Raw genomic sequence first — 19,884 nt, forward strand, 5'->3', positions numbered from 1 at the left:
GCCGCAGCCGCTTCCGGCGCGGCCCGGCGAGCTCCGCGGGCTAGGCGGGCAGCGGGCCGGGGCCGGCGCGCGGCGGCCGCGCTCCAGGCGGGCTCGCTGCTGCCTTGGGCGCTGCCGCCATGGGCAAGAAGCACAAGAAGCACAAGACCGAATGGCGCTCGTCGTACGAGGGTGAGGCGGCGGCGCGCTTTGTGACGCCGGGCGGGCGTTCGCGGTGGCGGGGTCCCGGGCTCGAGGGCGGGGACGCGGGCGCGCTCACCGGGCCCCGGGGACGCGGCTCTCAGGCGTCCGCCCCCGCTGTCGCCGCGCCCTGGAGAAAAGCGTGGAGCATCCCTGTTCTTCGGCCGTGTTTCCTGAGGTCTCTCCCCGCCTGCGCGCTGTCCTGCTCCCTGTGTCAGGGATCCCGCACCGGGGGGCTGCAACAGGGCGGGAAGGGGGCGACCCGGGGCCCGGAGCTAGCGGGCCGGGATTGGGCCCCGGGGCCCCAGGCGTGGTCTGGTTCCTCCGACAGTGGCCTGGAGACCCCCCTTTCGTCCGGTGGAGGATAACTGGGCGGGGAGGGGAAGGAGCCCCCTATTACCGTTCTTGCACTCACCGCCATCTTTTTCTAATGGTTTTGGCAGTGCCCTGCTGCTCACCTTAGCTCGGCTTGTCCTCCCACCTTCCCGGACGTCAGTGACCTCCCGGTGTCCCCTCACCTTGGGCCGAGGTGCCGCCGGCTGGGTAGCAGTGTATGCTGCTGAGCGGCCTCCCCAAGCTCATACGGTGAAGGCCCCCTCTGTGTCCACAGACTATGCAGACAAGCCCTTAGAGAAGCCCCTGAAGCTGGTCCTCAAAGTTGGAGGAAGCGAAGTGACGGAACTCTCGGGGTCCGGCCACGATTCCAGTTACTACGATGACAGGTCAGACCATGAGCGGGAGAGACACAAGGAGAAGAAGAAGAAGAAAAAGAAAAAGTCGGAGAAGGAGAAGCACCTTGACGATGAAGAAAGGAGGAAGCGAAAGGTGAACGAGGGTGGCCCAAATCCCCTGGCAGGGGAGGGGGGCTGGACGGAGCCAGGGCTTCCTGGGCTCGGGCCGGGGTGTCCTCTCTGGCCGAGCACACCCCGCAGAGTCAGGGCCTCCCGTTTCTCATCTCGCCCGGCCACTGTGGAGGGTCTCTGGAAGGGTGGGGTCTGCAGTGAGAAGGGTCCCGGAAGAGGCTTTTCGCTCTCAGCACCCCCTTAGAGACAGGAGGTCTGTTGAAAACCACTTCATTGCCCTCGCTGCCTTGACCCTGCCTCGCAGGAGGAGAAGAAGCGGAAACGGGAGAAGGAGCACTGTGACACAGAGGGGGAGGCCGACGACTTTGACCCGGGGAAGAAGGTGGAGGTGGAGCCGCCCCCCGACCGGCCGGTGCGAGCGTGCCGGACGCAGCCAGGCAAGTGGTGGGATTCGGAGCATCCTGGAGCTGGGGGGCTTGTCGTGGGGAGCAGCAGTTGGCTTTCTGCCCTTGGGCTTGGGGAGACGCCTAGGACGGAAGGAGCCACACTCTCCATTCCAGGGCCTCACAGAGGAGCTGGGCCGGCCTGAGTTTCTTGCTGCTCACTTCGAGCTTCTAGAGCAGGGCTTGGCCCACCGCGGCTCCTGGCCTCTTAGCTCGAGAGCCCCAAGAAGGTCCTTGGAGATGGGAGGACGCCAGCGCTGGCGTCAGTCGTTCGGGCTCTTAGATCCCCGGGAGCTGTGCTGGTTTCAGCCAAGGAAACCTGGAAAGCTCAGGCCCCCTCTGATCTGTGTGGGCAGTTCCCTCAGGTTTCAGACTGTCAGGTGCCTCTTGGGGGAGGCCCGCTGGCTATGACTGGAGGTCTGACCACCTCTGATTTGCTGGGGGAGCGGGGAGACATTGTCTTGCGGTCATGGAGGTGGTGTTTGCTGGTAGCCCCACTCACGGGGAGCAGTAAGACATGTGGACACTGGGCCTGCTGTGGGGGAGACAGGTCGGCATAGGGCAGCAGCTGCTCAGCTGAACATGGCTGTGGGATGCCTGCGGCTGCTGCTAAGTCGCTTCAGTCCTGTCCGACTCTGTGGGACCCCATAGACGGCAGCCCACCAGGCTCCCCTGTCCCTGGGATTCTCCAGGCAAGAACACTGGAGTGGGTTGCCATTTTCTTCTCCAATGTATGAAAGTGAAAAGTGAAAGGGAAGTTGCTCAGTCGTGTCCGACTCTTAGCAACCCCATGGACTGCAGCCCACCAGGCTCCTCTGTCCATGGGATTTTCCAGGCTGTGGAATGCCTGCGGTTGCTAGTAATCACTCAGCTCATTCACACCGCCTGTTGAGCGCCCTCCCCCGTGTGCCTGGAAAGCCTGTGGTCAGATGATGTTTCCTTGGGCCTCTTCTAGTCTCGCTCAACAGTGTTGCCCTGGTGACCGGAGTGACCCCAAGAACCCTGGTTCCTTGGTGGAGAAGAGCATTTGGAACCCCACATCTAGGGCTCTGCGTGCAGCCCTGGGGACACAGCGGGGAAGACTGTATACTTACGTGCTCTTGTGGAGGAAACCTGACTGAGCTCTGCTCACGCTCCCTGGAAGCCGTGCTTCCGTGCTGTGCGGCCAGAGGTGTAGTTAATAGAGTCCTCACGAGGACCCTGGTCTTATCGCCAGTTTACTAGTGAGCAGAGGCATGAGCAGAGAATACATGTAGTTAATAGAGTCCTCACGAGAACCCCGGTCTTATCCCCATTTTACTAGTGAGCAAAGGTGTGAGCAGAGAATACCAATTGAATGCTATCAGGGCATTCATTGGCGACTTCTGTTCAAAGGCTTGATTGCATCTCCTCACCTTGTCTGGAGCGTCCTAGGCCCAGGAGGTGGAGGCTGGGGATAGGGTGGCGCGTGACGGCCCGTCTTGGTTGCCTCAGGGGGGTTGGGGGGCTGCTGCTGGGTCCCCAGCTGCACTGGGCGGGGACCGTGCGTGGGTTTGCTTAACCTTCTCATCTGCTTCTCGCGTGAGCCTGGAACACTGGAACGGAATAGATTAAGAAGGATCATGAAATTGGTGTTTGCTTTATGGTAAAGTGTCAGCGACACACTTTTGTTTATTTTTACTTTTTCCATTTTTAAATCGGCAGCTGAAAACGAGAGCACACCTATTCAGCAGCTGCTGGAGCACTTCCTCCGCCAGCTCCAGAGGTAAAGGGTGCTTCCGAGGGGCTTCTGCTGGGGCATCTGGGGTCTTCTCTCCGAGCGCTCTTGCCTTCGCAGGGGGTGGGTGTGCCTGTGGGAGCAGGGCTCAGGGTTCCAAGAACCCCGAAGTTGGCACCAGGGGTCAAACGCCAGAGGGTGGGGTCATGGCAGGACCCAGGACGGTAGTTTTGGAGTTTTTAGTGTATCCAAAATACCACAGTCTGAAAGAGTATAAATTTTGTTAATTTTAAGAAGCAACCTTAAGTTTTGGTTAATTGCCTCAGATTTCTTACTGTGAGGTGTTTGGTTCAAACACTTAGGTCTTGGGGTTTTTCCAGTTTAAATAAAGATATTTGTGTTTTCAGAAAAGATCCTCATGGATTTTTCGCTTTTCCTGTCACGGATGCAATCGCACCTGGGTACTCGATGATAATAAAGCACCCAATGGACTTCGGCACGATGAAGGACAAGATCGCAGCGAACGAGTACAAGTCAGTCACGGAGTTCAAGGTAGGTTACTGCACCTCCTGAAGGCGTCGCCAGGAAGCTCCGCGTGTGTTCACGCACAGCAGGCCCTTCATACGGCTGTGGTTGCCTGCAGTTGCAAGCTTTGTGGGTGTTTCTGTGTTGGGCTGGTGTTTTGAAAATACAGGGGTCAGTTGTAACTTTCTCCAAGTTTTGGTCTAAAAGTCGGCCTGTGTCTTGCGTGCTAGTGGGCGCTCGTTTCTTAAGTTACTGTTTTGGCTTAAACGGACATGTCGGGTCCAGTGAGGGTGTGTTTGATTTGACCTGCAATGTAATTTTTCTAACGTAATTAACTGGGAGTTTAGATTTTTTAGGATCATAGTTTTTTGTCTCTTGAGTACTCTGTTGCTGACTCTCTGTTTTTCAGCACTGGCTGTGAAAGGTGAAAGCTGCTTTCTGGCATTCAGATTCAGGGGATGATAAATGTCTGTCAGCGTTGACAGTGATGCCGTTTGGAAAAAGGCGGTGCGTTTCTTTCTTAGGCTCTGTTCCCTTTGGCCAAGCTTGGCTTTCCTATTTTGCTTACTGGAGAACTCACTGGAAGTGTTGGCTGACCTATGACTGAAAGGTGGGTGGGAGAAAAGGAAAGGTTTCCCGGGAAGTTCGGGCAGGTGGTCACCTGCATCTGGGTCCTGAAGTGCACCCATCCACCTGTGGGCCCAGTCTGGTCAGTCGCCCAGTGACAAAGCTGAGATGTGAAGAGTGTCACCCTGTCCCCCGTGGTGACCTGAGCCTGTCATAGTCGGGACCTGCGACACGGGCTTTATGGCCTCGGCCCAGCCCTGGGGACACTGGCCTGGTGGGGGAACGACTCTAGGTGGCAGCACCACCGTGACAGTCGCTGCCATCCTGAGGCTGATTCCCCTGTCAGGCGTGCCGTAAGCAGTTTGGCTAGGGTGACAGAATACTGACGTTTCAGGGCGTTTGCCTTTAATGTAAGTTGTTCACTTATTTTAGGGTCAAGTGTTTTTCTAATGGTACTAGAGTAACCATCTGTAGGCAGAATTTCAAATTCTATGAAATAACTTTAGAGATACAGGGCATGCCCACTTCTCAGGTTATCCCTCTGCTTTGCTCAAAAGAACTGGTTGTTGGTTCTTGTTCCCGTTAATGTCCGAGTTCCTTCCAAGGAGAGGGAAGGGGGCAGGTCAGGAAAGAAGCGGAGGAACCAGCATTTTACCCCCGTGAAGTGTGTGTGCTGTGTTCAGAAAGGATTACAGTTTGGCAAGCTTCTCATTCAAGCAAGTGAAGATTAATGAAGTTATGAAAATCTCTCAAAGTTTTTAAAAATGATTCCTGGATTACTCAGTCACAAAGAAGAGTGAAACATCATTTCACTTTTGCAGCAATGTTTGCAGCGACGTGGATGAAGTTAGAGGTTATACTCAGTGAAGTGCTTCAGGCAGATGTTACACGGCACCACTTACAAAGGGAATCTAAACGATGATGCAGATGAACTTGTCTGCACAACAGAAACAGACAGAACGAGTGGCGGCTGCCGGAAGGGCAGGGCTGCTGCTGCTAAGTCGATTCAGTCGTGTCCGACTCTGCGACCCCATAGATGACAGCCCACCAGGCTCCCCCGTCCCTGGGATTCTCCAGGCAAGAACACTGGAGTGGGTTACCATTTCCCTCTCCAATGCATGAAAGTGAAAAGTGAAAGTGAAGTCGCTCAGTCGTGTCTGACTCTTAGTGACCCCATGGACTGCAGCCCACCAGGCTCCTCCGCCCATGGGAGGCTCCTCCGCCCATGGGGTTCTCCAGGCAAGAGTACTGGAGTCGGGTGCCATTGCCTTCTCCGACTAGGGGAGAGCAAATCAGGGATCCGGGGGGAACAGACACAAACTGCTACATACAGGCACTTACTGTGTGGAACGGGGCTGTGCACTCAGTGTCTTATAGTAAGCTGTGACAGAAAATGAGCTGAGAAGATTTCCATAAGTTAAAGGAAAGGTCTTCTTTAAACCGGAGAGCCACATTTGCTCTCCAGTGTGTTTCAGCGTCTTCCTGTGGCTTCTCCTGATAGGAATCTTGAGGCTCTTGTTGTCTGTGTGGTGTTCCACGTCTGGTGAATGGTCTCTCTTTTTCAGGCAGATTTCAAGCTGATGTGTGACAATGCGATGACATACAACAGGCCGGACACCGTGTACTACAAGTTGGCCAAGAAGATCCTGCACGCTGGCTTCAAGATGATGAGCAAAGTAAGGGGCCTCCGGTGGCTAGCGAGGGGCTGCGGCTGAGTGCTGCCGCCTCCTCCACGGCTCTCACAGCTGAATGGAAGCTCAGTGAATGCCATGCTCTGGCCACGCCCCCCCCCGGCCTCGGCACGGGCCCTCTGCTCTAGGGAGCCCCCAGCCAGCCGCCCTTGCAAGCACGCCCCTCCTCCAGACACACCCCCCTCACTGCTCCTGCCCATGGCCGTGTCCCCAGCAGGCTCGGGGCGGAGCTCCAGACGCGTGGGTCTCACTGGCTCGCGGCCTGCCTCGTGGGTTTGTCGTGTGTGGCTGCCTCCCGGAGCCCAGTGCCCGCCTCCAGCCCCGGGCCCCCCTCTGCCCCGTGAGCCAGGCTGCATGCGCCACGTGTCTAGGACCAATGCAGCCTCACCAGCCTCCGGGGGGTGCGCCCTGCCCCCGGAGGGTTAGCCGCCAGGCCGGGCGAGGCTGCGGCCACCCACCCCTCGCTTCGTCGGTGCTGTGGCCGGAGGGCAAGGTCGAGCCCGCGGCTCTGTGCTTTCTGGTTCCAGGAGCGGCTCTTAGCTCTGAAGCGCAGCATGTCGTTTATGCAGGACATGGATTTCTCTCAGCAGGCGGCTCTTCTGGGCAACGAAGACACGGCTGCCGAGGAGCCTGTCCCGGAGGTCGTGCCTGTGCATGTAGAGACGGCCAAGAAGTCCAAGCGGCCAAGTAGAGAAGTCATCAGGTAGAGCCGCCCGCCCGCCCGGCTCTGCGGGCACCGACGCCCTCGCTGCTGGCGGGGGCTGCGTTCCAGCCCGTCTCACTCGGCAGCTGGGACAGAGGCTCACCCTGTGTTCACACAGAAGCAGCCGTCCTCCCTGCCTGCTCGAGAATGCAGTGGCTGTGGTGGCGGCCCCCATCCTGCCAAGAGTGTCAGGAGGCCCTGGGGTCAGTCGTGAGGGGCACAGTTCTCCACTCTGGCCCCCGCTCCCTACGTGCTGATGCAGCGACGGGTCCTGTGAGGGAGTCACAGCCACCCCCCCGGGTGTCGGGGGCATGGGCTGAGCCACCCTTACCGGCCACGCTCACTCTCGGTCCTGGGTGTGGCTCGCCAGGCCCGCTGCCCGAGCGCTGCTGCTACTGCGTCCTGGGAGTTCTCGCTGGCCCTTCACTCCCGAGGGTCTCCTCTGTGCAGGACGCGTGCTGGTGGCCAGGGCTCCGCGTCCCACGCTCGGGGGCTCCGTTGTGCCATTGTAGATGACAGCTTGGGTTAGGGCAGGCAGGGCCTGTCTCTGGGCTCCTGCAGCTGGGGCCCTGGCTGTGAGGGGGCTTCCTGTAGACTTGGGACCCCAGAGGGCTCGCCCCAGACTCACTGGGGGGGTGCCTCCACTGTGCTTCTAGAGCCTTCCACGAGGAGACCCCCTCCCGCGGGTGCTGGCAGCGGCCCCTCTTGTCTCTGCCGTCTGGGGGCACTCTGGGGCCTGGGGCTGCCCACGGCCCGGGCTCACTGCCAGCGCCGCGACCTGCACGGGGTTCCTGCCTCTGTTGGTCCAGTGCCTGAGCGACGCGGGTGCCAGCGAGGCTCTTGCCGCCCGGGAAGCTGGGGCTGAGCTCCAGGGGCCTCTGCTTGGCCGGCGTCCACGCACTGTAGCCCGCAGAGGGTTAGGAGCAGAAGGTGTCGCCCTAGACTGGAGGCTGGGGCTGAGCTCCAGGGGCCTCTGCTTGGCCGGCGTCCACGCACTGTAGCCCGCAGAGGGTTAGGAGCGGAAGGAAGGGTGTGAAGTGCGCTCTGTGCCCCCCGCTACCCCCTCTGCCACCGCGGGCGGGCTTCCGGGAGGGCAGGCGTGACTCGTGCGTGTCCCCGCCTCACAGCTGTGTGTTCGAGCCGGAGGGGAATGCCTGCAGCCTGACGGACAGCACCGCGGAGGAGCACGTGCTGGCGCTGGTAGAGCACGCGGCCGACGAGGCCCGGGACAGGATCAGCCGGCTGGTGCCTGGAGGCAAGGTAGCGCCCCCACGGGGCGGCCGTGTCATCTGCCAGGCGCTGGCCTGTCGGTACGACCGAGCATCAGCGGTCATCGCGAGCGTCTGGCCGGAGCGCCGCCCTGTCCTGGTGCCGCTGTTGCTGGAGGGCTAGCTCCTCGTCCCCGCGGCTGCTGCAGCCAGCTGGCCATCTCCTGGGAGCGGGGTGGCGTGTGGTGTGCAGGTCGCCGGCCAGCAGAGGGTTGCGCTCTGTCTCCTGGCCGAGGCCGAGCCTGCCCTGCCTCTCCATGGCTGCGTGTCCTCTCCGTGTTCTCAGTGTCTGCGCCTCTGCAGTCTCCGTGGGTCTGACCAGGCGTGAGCTGGTCCTCAGGGCCCGCCCTGCTCTGCACACCTCCTCTCTGACACAGGAGGCATCCGTAGGCGTGGCAGGAACCATATGGGCGAGTGGCTTCAGATTTCCTGGTGATTGTTAGCAAGGACACAAGCAAAGTTAATCCTGGTGTTTTGTTTGACCCAGTGTGTCTAACGTTCTGTTTTCGCAAAACCTGTGTGGGAATCTGCTTGAGCTTTCTATTTACACTAAGTCTGCAGAGGATGTGGTGGGTTTTACATAAAGAACCGTGAGGTGGTCACAGTTGGGATGTGTCGGGTTATATAAGACACATCGCATTTTACGTCACCCGTTTTCTGCTGGTTTGCACACGCCTGCCGTGAGGTGTGAGGTCCCCGTGTGGTCACTGGAAGCTCTGTGTGTGGAGTCTGGTCTGCGCTGTGGGGGCTCCTCAGCCCTGGAGTCCGCGTTTCCGCATGAGCACTGATTCGTCCCCCATAAGGGTGTCCCATCCTGTCTGGGCCTGGGTGCACAGAGCTGGGACGGCCACATCTGTTTGTGCATCCGTCTGTGCAGCCTGCCCTGACTCACGTTCACCAAAGGCTGTGCGTTCACACGGAAACCTCCAGGTCTGCCCACACCCGAGGGTCCTCTGCTCCTCACGGGCTCGTGACTGCAGCAAGGAGCTCTGCCATCGTCCACATCCCACCCCCGGGCTCCCCTGCACCAGCGCACTCGGCTGCTCCTGGCCTCCGAAGGGGCACTGCTCCCAGGTGGAGCTCGGTTTAGACAGGCGGGCTCCGTGTGTGTGGGGTGGGGCCTCTGGTCTCCTTGACCAGCCCCTGCCCCAGCTCGCATTGGTCAGGCTTCCAGCTCCTGGCAAAGGCTGTTTCTGGGGTGTCGTGTGTCCTTGAAGCTCCTGGTCATGAGGGTCCTGGGAGCCCGGCTCAGGAGCTCCTCTGTGGCACACGCGTGCCCGGGGCCACGTGCTCACGGCATGAGGTGTGTCTGGTCTCGGGGGATGGGGGCTCTGTGGCTGTTCAGTTTACTCAGGATAAGCCGTTCTCAGCGGCCATGGTTCTCCTGGCCCCTCAAAGGCGCCCTGCTTTGGGGGAGCCCTGGGCAGGGCCTGGAGGCCGTGGGGGTTGGGGGTGCGGGCGCTCAGGCAGCTCTCTTGCAGATGGGCTACCTGAAGAAGAATGGGGATGGAAGTCTGCTCTACAGCGTGGTCAACACAGCCGGGCTGGATGCTGATGGTGCGTGCCCGCCCCCACCCTGTCCTGTCTGCTGACCGGCCCCGTCCCTGGTCTCCATGCCTTGGTGACACGTCCATGCCTTGGTGACGTGTAGATGGGGCATGGCCCATCGCCCACGTGGCAGGATGCCAGTGTGGTCAGGGGTCCTCTGTGGGTGCGGAGGGCAGGAGCTGACCACTTTAACCGTCAGCTGGAATGAACCGTAGTGTTCTCGATAAAAGAGAACAGGCAAGCTGGTTCCACTCGAACTCGAGGTTGAGGTTCTGATGGGGACATGGAGACCTCTCAGGCCCCAGTCCCTGTGGGAACCACTCACAGGCCTTTCGGGAGGCGGAGGCGGCCGTGTTGCTCATGCAACACATGGACTGAGGTCTCGGAGGCGGGGTCCGTGGCGTGAGTTGGGGTTGTGTTGCCGTGCGGTGGGCTGACCGCTGGCTTTCCACTCAAACCGCGGGCAGCCAGGGTTTCAGGGCGGCTGCCGGGTGTGTAGACCTGAATTCAGATGGTCCCAGGGGCCACCAGGCTGTGCTCCCACATGCCCCCACCACTGCATGCAGCTGGGGGCCGCCTGCTCACGGCCCCGGTCCCCTTGCAGAGGAGGAGACCCACCCAGTGGACCTGAGCTCACTGTCCAGCAAGCTGCTGCCTGGCTTCACCACGCTGGGCTTCCGGGAGGAGCGGAGGAGCCGAGGTAAGACCTCCCTCCCACCAACCCCACCCAGCAGCTGCCCTGTCAGGCCCAGCTCTGGGTCTGATCACACTCGGTGGGGTCCCAGGAGGGGCAGGAGCTGGAGCCCAGAGGGCAGGACTCGCCTCCGCGTCAGCCAGTGTGGGGCCCCCTCCCCGCGCTCAGCTGCCCTCCACGTGCTGATGGTCCATTGACACCATTTAAAGATCCTCCAACAAAGTCACGATTCCTCCACTTGGGGGTCATGATGCTGTAGGCAGCGGAGAGACCCCCCGCCTGGAGGTTACCGAGAACTCGGTGCAGAGGGCACGTCGGCTCCGCAGGGGGCCTCCGTGGTCCCTGGAGATGTGGCATGCGCGTGGCCCGCATGTGTGTCCCTCACGTCGGCCCCCGCACCCCCCCAGTCACCTTCCTCTCCAGTGCCAGCACTGCGCTCTCCACGCACAACAACTCCGTGTTTGGCGACTTGAAGGCTGACGAGGTGGAGCTGCTGTACTCGGCCTATGGAGACGAGACAGGCGTGCAGTGCGCACTGAGGTGGGTGGGTTGGCTAGCTTCTGTGGTGGGCTGCAGGCCGTGGTCGTGTTCAGTAAAATGACTGGCCTCTGCCAGTGACCTCGAAGCTCAGGTGACTGGACCAGGTTTTTAAGGGGATGACGATCCAGGCCGGAGCCTGCAAGAGCCTGGTGTGACCTACCGTGCTCCGGGGTCACGGCCGTCCAGGGGCTCTCGCGCCTGTGTGTCGGCTCAGGCAGCCAAGACCAGGTGTCTGTGACAGCACCCGCGTCCTGGAGGCGGGATCTGAGCTCCTCCTGAGGCCTGGCTGCTTGGTGCAGACTCTGTCCTCAGCTCCTCCCCTGAGTCCTCCCCCAGCGTCCTCCCCTGAGTCCTCCCCCAGCGTTTCCCTCTCCCCAGTGTCCTCCCCCAGCCTCCTCCCCGCAGCGTCCTCTCCCCAGGATCCCCCTCCCCAGTGTCCTCCCCACAGCGTCCTCCCCCAGCTTCACTCTGCGTCTTGAGCTCCTTTGCTCTGGAGACACTGAGGGCCACCCTGAAGGCTTCCTTTTAACTGAATTCCCTCTAAGGCCCCCGTCTGCACGCACAGCCGTGTTCTGAGGTGCAGGGGGTCATGGCCTCAGCGTGTGGTGTTGGGGACACAGTTCAGCCTCAGTTGTGACCGGTGTGACGTACAGTTAGTGATCTGGTATTGCACCCCTGTGGAATGGGATTTGTATTTTTTCACTCCTGAGAGAAAAGAGGACCATTTCTTTAGAATTCAGTTTTTTTACATGGGGACTGTGACAGTTGTGCTGGTCGGGGAGAAATGGAGTCTCCCCACGTTAGATCTTTGTCTTACTTCAAACACGACGTGGAGCGTGTTTGAAGAACACAGGGATCAGGTAGCTCCAATACGATAAACGAGCAGCTGACCCCGACGTTTGTGTGGAAACAGAAGTAGAGGAGGAAGACCAAGAGGAAGGCGTGGTGGCCGAGGGTGGCCTCCCTGGACGTGGCCGTGTCGTCCTGCCCCAGCACACGGCTCTGGGGCCCGCTGCCCCTGGTCCAGGCAGCCGGTGCTGGGCGCAGAGTCAGGCCCACAGCCGTGTGAAGGCCTTGCCGTCAGGGCTCCTTCAGGCCTTGGCCTGGCTGTGCTGCTCGGGCTGTGGGTTCTGCTCTCGGCCTCTGTTCTCATCTTGTGGCATGGTTTGGGATTTTCTCACTTTGTTATGGTCCAAAATGACCCTAGAGGTGCTCCCAGCCCACCCAGTGTGGAGCCCTCCGTGTGATTTCTCCTTAATCTCCTTGTGTCCCTGAACCCAAAACAGACGTGAGTGCTCTCATAAAGTGGGCGTGAGGGACTTAGGTGTGCAGATGCGTGTTCTCTGCTTTGCTTTTCCTTTGCTTTTCTTGTTTGGGGTCACTGTTGTCCACCCCCCACCCGCCCCATGTGGACCTCGGGGGTGGGTAGCCAGGGCGGGAGGGTGCGGAACGCAGGTCCCAGCCTGCTCTCGCGGCCCTCTCCAGCTTGCAGGAGTTCGTGAAGGATGCTGGGAGCTACAGCAAGAAGCTGGTGGACGACCTCCTGGACCAGATCACGGGCGGGGACCACTCGCGGATGCTCTTCCGGCTGAGGCAGGTGGGCGCGAGCCCCAGCAGCCGCCAGATGGGAGCAGGGAGTGTGTGTGAGGTGACCCGGAGCTGTTCCTCCCCGCGGGTCGGTTACCTTCCAGGGAAACCTAAGAAGGATGCCCTCGTCTGGCACATGTTCTTCATCCCTTTTTAGACCTGCCTTTCTTCGTCAGCTGTCACCTTCCGTCGTCCTGGGAAATCTCCTTTGCCTCACAGGACCTTTTTCTTTACCTGAAAACTCTTTGCACTTTACCTTCATTTTTGGAACTTGTCTTCCTGGTGTGGACACCTGGATCGACGTTTTAGCCTCTTTGTAGAGTGATGTCTGACTCACCTTGTGTGTGAGAAGGTGTCTGCAGTCACTTTTATTTTTATTTTCCATTTGTAGTTTGTCTTTTTTAGTCAAGATCAGGATTGGCAAACTTTGGCCTGTGAGCTAACAATGTTTTTTTGTTTTTTTACAGATTTTGAGTGTTTTAGAAAGTAGAAATGGAGAGCGGGCCACGCCCTGTGCCTGACCACAAAGCCTTGAATGTTTCCTCTCCAGCCATTTTGTTTCTTTTTGTTTACAGCATTAGAGAAACATTTTAACTTTGTTCTTTCACATATAACATTCCACTTTTTCAGCACTGCCTATTGAATAGACTGTCTTCTTGGACTGGAAGAGTTAGTATTGTTAAAGTGGTCATACTCTCCGAGGCAATCCATAGATATAGTGCAGTCCCTATCAAAACATCAATGGCATTTTTCAGAAAGTTAGAACAAATGATTTTAAAGTTTACATGGAGACAGAGGAGACCCCAAGTAGCCAAAGCAGTCTTGAGAGAGAGCCTGGGGGTATCACTCATGCAGATTTCAGAGTGTACCGCTGAGCTGCCGGAATCAAAGCCGTGCGGTGCTGGCATGAACTAGCTACATAGGCGAGTGGAGCAGGATAGCCCAGAAGGAAGCCCAGACGCGTGCAGCTAGCTCAGGGCAGAGGAGGCGAGAAAGTTCTGAGCGCTTTACTAAACGTGGACTGAGCAGCACAGCTTCAGACCGTTGTCATTTAGTCTCCATCGTGTCTCACTCTGCGACCCCATGGGCTGCAGCCCGCTAGGCTCCCCTGGCCTCCAGTGTCCCCTGGAGTTTGTTCAGACTCACTTCCATTGAGTCGGTGATGCCATCCAGCCATCTCCTCTGCTGGTCTCAGCACCCTGCCTCCCCCGCAGCCGGCTCAGCCGTCCTCCTGGTGAAGCCCCAGCCCAGCGTCTGACTGCCTTCTGTTTCCCACCCCTGGGGCTGCGGGTGCATCCTGAGGGCTCTTGCGCCTTCATGGCCTTCTCGCCCCGGGTGGTCTCGTGGGTGCCCAGCCCACCGGGGGTCTCAGCTGGTCTTGTGCAGCAGGCTCGCTCTGGCTGCGGCCCACGAGGCCCGCTCGGGTTGCGGGCGGGCCTGTCCCAACTACGGGTGAGGGTAAGGTCCGCCTGGATGCAGCTGCTGAGAGACTGGCTCCTGTCTGTGGTTCTTTGTAGAGGAGAAGCATTCCGATGAAGCCTCTGGATGAAGTGAAGGTGGGTTCCGTGGACAAGTTACAGACAGTAAAAGCCTAGTGGTTGAGGCCCCGTGAGGATGTCGCGTGTGGCCTTTGAGACAGCGTCAGTGGGAGGAGCTTCAGTCCCTTTGCTGAGGAGGAAAGTGAGATAGTCACCATGACCTGCCTGAGGGTGTGCAGCCGGCAGGGGCTCCTCCCAGGGGTGGGCTCGCGGGTGGGCAAGGGCAGTCAGCAGGGACGGCCTGGGGCCTCGCCAGCCCCTGAGGACGCGGTCCAGCGCCGCCTCTGCCCGCCCTGTAGTGCCCAGGAGCACGTTTGGCCCCAGCTCTGAAACTGCCTGTATGGGCAGCGGCACCGGGACTGGGCCGGGCTGTGGGGGTCACTAGCCTCCCTGACGGGGCCTCGCGGGGCAGAGGTCAAGGCAGGTCAGGTGCCCGTCAGACGAGCCCTTGACTGACGGAGATTGGAGAGGGTGCCGGCCGAGGGCACGTGTCTCCCCACGTGTGCCGGGCGGCCAGGTGTCTGCTTGGTCTCTGGGCTTTGCGACACATGTGGTGTTAGGCACCGGCCCGACATGGCCCGCGAGGATCTGGGGCGGGCTGCAGCCGCCTGAGCCAGGACCCCCCGACCCCGACTGGCCCACAGCAGGGCCCCTGCGGGTCAGCCCAGAGGAGACAAGGACCTGCCACGCTGTCTGTCGAGTTCCCAAAGGAGCCTGGCCTTGAGTCCTGGGCGTCTCCCTGGAGGACCCCCCCCCCCAGCATCTGCGGGTCTCTCCCCAGTCCCCTAGTGCCCATGGCCCTTCCCAGCTGCTCCAGGTGGAGGTTTCCTGGGGAGCCCAGGCCCTGTGGTCCCTGGGCTACGGCACAGTCCCCTGTCTGTGGGCTCCTCACACAGACAGGACACAGCCAGCCCAGCCTCCGTTCCCTGGGTGGTGGGCACCAGCTCGCTGCCTTTCCTCCATCTCATGTGGCTTGTCTCCTGCAGGCCGGGGACCCTCTCGGGGACGGCAGCTCCACGCTGGACTTTATGGCCATGAAGCCCTACTCGGACGTCTCCCTGGACATCTCCGTGCTCGGCTGTCTGGGTAGGTTGTGCTGGGCACTGTGCTGTGCCTGTTCTCGGGAGGGTGGCTCGACCCAGCCCCCTGTCCTCAGGATCCCCGCCCCAACCCAGCCCCTGTCCTTAGGACCCCCTCCCCCACCCAGCCCCTGTCCTCAGGACCACCCCACCCCACCCAGCCCCTGTCCTCAGGACCCCCCCACCCGCTGTCCTCAGGACTCCCAGTGGCTCCCGGCAGGGCTCGCCAGGCTCTCTGACCTCCGGCCCCATCCCTGGGTCCCCTGGTCCAGTGGGCAGCGGGGAGCTCCTGCCGTGGCCGCCGTGGTGCTGCATCGGCGTGCTTGCCGCCATCACGGCGTGTGCCCCCAGGAGGGCCTTCTGCTTATGTGGGCCCTGCCCTTCTGGCCCCTTCAGACCTACTGACATGTGGAGTCTGCAGGTGGTCATGCTCGTGGCTTGTCCCAGCAGACACCAGGGCCCTCCAGGGGGGTGCGCTTGGGGAGGAGGCGCTGCGGGAACCAACATCAGTTTGCAGAGCCCTGTTCCCACGGAGCCCCTGGCAGCGAGCGTGGCCCGTCACCCCCCGCCAGGCGTGGCCCCAGCCCCGGGAGGAAAGCAGGCAGGGGCCCGGCGGGTCCTCTGTCCCTCGGGTGCGCCGAGGGCTGCCCGCCGGCTCTCCTCCCGCCGAGTCTACCGTTTCCTCTTTCGCGGTAGTCGGGTTGTCACCAGCCCTGTTTGCTCTCTGTCAGGTCTGTTCTTGCGCTGCGTCTCTCTGCTGTGCCCGGGCCCTGGGGTTTATCTTGAACGTGGGGAGTCTGACTGTAGTTTGTCCCGCGCTCACCTGGACCTGATTCAGTCCATCTCCCTCGAGGCATATTTTCTCCGCTGGTCTCCAGATGGGGCGGACACGGCCTTGCGGGCCCCAGTTTGTTGACCCCCAGCTTTTCTTGCGTCTTCCCTCCTCTTCCCATCACGTGTCCTTTCCCTTCTGAGGGTGCTGTGGGTCCCGGTCGCCGCCCCTATGTCTCGTTTGCGACGTTCCCTGGGGCTGAGCCTCCCTGCTTCCCGCCCGCCGGCTCTCGGTGGGTCCACCGTGCGGGTGCTGCCTGATGCCAGCGCAGAGCCCCGTGTGGTGTTCTCCCGGCCTCCTCAGGGTGGGGAGCCACTCAGCGCAGGGGAGCATGGCCCCACCATTATGGGGAGGGTCCTGCCGGGCCGTCGGGGGGCGTGGCCAGTCGTCCGGCGTGCGTTGCTCCCCCTGCGCGGTGCCTCACACAGTGTGGGCCCAGCTGGGCAGTGGTGGCAGAGCCTGGCCCAGCCCCATCTCCGTGTCCTCAGGGAAGGTGAAGAAGGAGCTGGACCCTGAGGACGGGCACCTGAGCCTGGACGAGACGACGAAGCTCCTTCAGGACCTGCAGGAGGCACAGGCGGAGCGCGGGGGCTCGCGGCCCTCGTCCAACCTCAGCTCACTGTCCAACGCCTCCGACCGGGACCAGCACCACCTGGGTGAGGCCCGCCGCGCACCGGCATGGGGCCTCGGGGGTGGCCGGGGGGCCGGGGGCCAGCGGGCTGGGCCAGGTCCAGGGCTGCTGCGGGCCCCACGGGCTCTGGTCGGGCGGCCGTACTGGGGAGGGGTTGGCGTGGAAGGCAGTCTTGTGAACCGGGGGGCTTGGCCTGAAGATGCTGGGTTCATGTCGGGAAGAGCCCCAGCCTGTCGCGTCCAAGCCATGGACCCCATAGCGTCATCGAGGAGGGAATGTTGGCTTCTTCTTGCTTCTGGTCCTGAAGCACTGTGCTCCTGCCCGGCCCTCGTGGCGGGTCATGGGGCTCTCGGTGGAGGGAGGGGGGGCATGGGACGTACCTTGGGTCCCTTGGTGGAGGCCACAGGACCTCAGGGCCCTCAGTTTGGGGGGCATGGGACAGACCTCGGGGCCCTTGGTGGAGGTGGAGGCCACAGGACCTCGGGGCCCTTGGTAGGGGGTCATGGGACCTCGGGGCCCTCGGTGGGGGGGCACGGGACAGACCTCAGGGTCCTCTTGGGGTCATGGGACCTTGGGGCCCTCGGTGGCGGGGACACGGGACAGACCTTGGGGCCCTTGGTGGTTGTGGGGAGAATGGGACAGACCACGCGGTCCTCGGTGGGGGTGGGGGGCATGGGACAGACCTCGCAGTCCTTGGTGGGGGTCATGGGACCTCAGGGCTCTCAGTTGGGAGGGGCACACCACCGTCCTTGGTCGGAAGCCCCGTGGGCGCATGAGGGTGGGTGGGTGGTGGGTGGCGACCCCACCAGGACAGGAGCAGACGCTGTCTGCTGGCCCCTTGAGCACGCTGTTTACGTCCTCAAGGTCCTGCGTCAGATCCAGACACAGCGCTGACTTCCCTTTCTGCGGCCCTGACGTTTGGGGGCGGGGAGGGGAGCCATCAGCCGCAGACCGTTGGCTGAAGCTGTCCAAGTAGAGGACCGGCGTTTTGGTCCCATTAACCTGGTGATAAAAGCATGTGAAGAGGTTCCAGGTGACTCTGGGGTGGCTCCCAGCTATGAGGATCCCAAGGTCCTGGTGGACTCAAGCTGACGCTGGGGCTCCTCAGGGTCTGGGGTGTCCGAGGACCCCCGGCCCAGGAGCTGCCTTCCTGCAGGATTGCCAGCCCTGCTGCGTGGAGGCTCGGCCGCGCCCTCCCTGGGGCCCTCGGGTGGTCTCTGCGCTGGGTCCGGGGCTCTGGCTGCGCCATAGGCCCAGTTGGCCGCAGCCACAGGACACGTGTCCAGCCGGGCCTCCTGGGCAGAGTGCGTGGCAGCGCTGGGCTGACATGCCCCCCTCCCGTCACTGCAGGGAGCCCTTCTCGCCTCAGTGTTGGGGAGCAGCCGGAGGCGGCCCACGACCCGTACGAGTTCCTGCAGTCTCCGGAGCCTGCAGTCTCCACAAAGCCCTAGCCTGTACACGGCCTTTGGTGGTTTTGTACTTTCCAGTTTTTATTTGCATGTACAGAGTTTTTGTCATGAGACAAAGACTTCACGTTGTCCCCTTCGGCCTGCGGGAGCAGCCCCGGGGAGCTGGTGAGTTGTCTGCGATCACGTCGGCTGCACTCGGATGTGGGGTGTCCGTGGACAGCCCTGTGCATCCTGGGGTGGACGTCACTTATAAAGGGTGTGTGAGCAGATTCTGTGAAGCCGGCGTGGTCTGTCTCTGGGCTGCTTGGTGGCAGGGACGTCCCTCTCAGTGCCTGAGTAGACACACTGTTTAGTCTGTGTCCTCGGGGAGTGGACGTGGCTGAGTCTTGTGTGTACCCCACCCCACTGAGCCTGCATCCCCACACTGCTGGGGCAGGTCACGGCGGGGGCCACGTGGGGAGCTCTGTTGGGCAGTGGCGCGTCCTGTGGCTGCAGCTGCGGGTCGCGCGTTGGAAATGCTTTGTTCTGGATGTGTTTACTGGATGCCTGTTTGTACCTGCAGATTGTAAATACAGATCTTAATAAAAAGAAAGTGTCGCTGCGTGCGTCATTTACAGCCCGGCCAGGGTCCCCTGTTGACTTCACTGCAGACCCTTCACTTCTCACTCAGCTTGATGGCCTGCCTTCTTCCTGGTGCCATCTCCTGCTGTCCCCCGCCTCCGGCCCGGATCTGGGCACCTCAGTGGTGTCCAGGGTCACGTCCGCTCCTGCACAACTTTCCGCTCTGTTTTCCTGCCGTGAAACAGAAGGTTGGCGCCTCCGGAAGCTCCCTGGCCGCTGGGTAGACCTGGCAGCAGCGCTTGTGGCTGGTTGAGCTCATCATCCCTCAGAGTCCCACGGGTGAGGGGCTGGGGTCTGCGATGCCCTGGGCATGGCTGCACATAAGCGTTTCTGGAGAAGCGTGTTCTGTGCAGGAGCCCATGATGACGATCATCTTAACTAGAGAGCACTTCCCAGGACATGTGAAGACACTGACCAGCAGCTGGCGGAGCTGCTGTGAGTGGGAGCCGTGGTGCCCGGGACCTCCAAGCCTGGCCCCACGGGGGGAGAGCAGGGGTGTGGGCCAGTCTGCAGGACCCCTGAGCCCGGCCCCGCAGAGGGGAGAGCGTGGGTGCGGGCCACTCTGCTGGCTGAGCTCTGTCTCAGTCTCCCGGGATCCCTGAGCCCAGTCCCGCAGAGGGCGAGAGCGTGGGTGTTGGCCGCTGCCGGCTGAGCGCTCTCAGAGTTCAGCCCTCGGGGTGGGGGGAAAGTGTGGGATGCAGGCCTTACACTCTTCCTGCGGGGGCTAAGCTCTGCTTTCAGTCTCCAGAGGTCATGGCTGCAACGTCTCCGAGGCCTCTGCTGCCTGTGGGCTGGGTCTTGGGGTCAGTCCCTGGGTCTCGGGGTCAGACCCTGGCGGGTGCCCTGGATCTGCCCTGGATCTCGCTGGCAGCTGTGGACTCCGGGCAGCACCGTGGACAGCGGTTGGAGCTGCCTGCCTCCCTGGAAGCACCTTCTGGGGGAGGTTCCCTCTCAGGCCTGCCCATGGGCGGGCACTGTGTGCAGAGGTCCTGGAGGCGGGCACCAGCTCCCCCCTCATCCCCTGGGGCTCCCGGCTGATGATCCCAGGTGGCGTCCGGCTCTCGCATGCCTGTCTGCTTGTGGTCAGCTGGGGTTTTGGAAGAGCATCCCCATCACCCAGGGGCTGCTTTGCTCCAGGACAGTGCTGTTGGGCCAACGGCATGTGAGGAAACTGAAGCCAGTGAGCGAGAGGTTGAGGCCGGGCAGCTGGGGGAGCAGGGCTGACCAGGAGCAGAGTCGGCCTGACCAGCCCCGCCCCGTGGGAGGCCCCAAGCCCTGGAGGAGCCCCCTCCTCACCGGCCTCCCGCCCACCCAACTGCCTGCAACCCGCTGGCTTCTGCCTCGTGCCTGTCCATCCGGACCAGGCCCAGAGGACCAGGAGGAGGCCATCCCAATCCCCATGGGCCTCAGGCAGGGCTGGCACGCTGCCTGGAGGAGGCCAGCCTGCCTTCCACTGCTGATGGTGCCCCGAGGGGTGACTCCCCAGGGAGGCTGGAGGCCGTGGGATGCCACATCTGTGGATGGAGAGG

General features: G+C 61.5%; 1 protein-coding gene across 5 annotated transcripts; it reads left to right on the forward strand.

Annotated features, from left to right (window-relative positions):
• Positions 1 to 6: 6 nt before the first annotated feature.
• Positions 7 to 18,335, forward strand: BRD9 (bromodomain containing 9). 5 transcript variants are annotated; one of them, XM_070357773.1, is made up of 16 exons: positions 7 to 171; positions 791 to 1,005; positions 1,288 to 1,420; positions 3,110 to 3,170; positions 3,530 to 3,674; positions 5,780 to 5,890; positions 6,433 to 6,608; positions 7,736 to 7,868; positions 9,358 to 9,433; positions 10,029 to 10,124; positions 10,526 to 10,658; positions 12,144 to 12,255; positions 13,763 to 13,801; positions 14,770 to 14,869; positions 16,183 to 16,350; positions 17,676 to 18,335. In XM_070357773.1, the coding sequence occupies exons 1-16, from the start codon at positions 120 to 122 to the stop codon at positions 17,774 to 17,776; spliced, it is 1,851 nt and encodes a 616-aa protein (XP_070213874.1). In that variant the 5' UTR covers positions 7 to 119; the 3' UTR covers positions 17,777 to 18,335. The 5 variants fall into 5 exon arrangements, with proteins under 5 accessions (XP_070213874.1, XP_070213877.1, XP_070213875.1 ...); XM_070357776.1 differs by having other exon boundaries at positions 6,496 to 6,608; XM_070357774.1 differs by having other exon boundaries at positions 8 to 171; positions 6,475 to 6,608.
• Positions 18,336 to 19,884: the final 1,549 nt, after the last annotated feature.

Source organism: Bos mutus, chromosome 20 (assembly GCF_027580195.1).
Source record: "Bos mutus isolate GX-2022 chromosome 20, NWIPB_WYAK_1.1, whole genome shotgun sequence".
In the NCBI taxonomy this organism is placed as follows: domain Eukaryota; kingdom Metazoa; phylum Chordata; class Mammalia; order Artiodactyla; family Bovidae; genus Bos; species Bos mutus.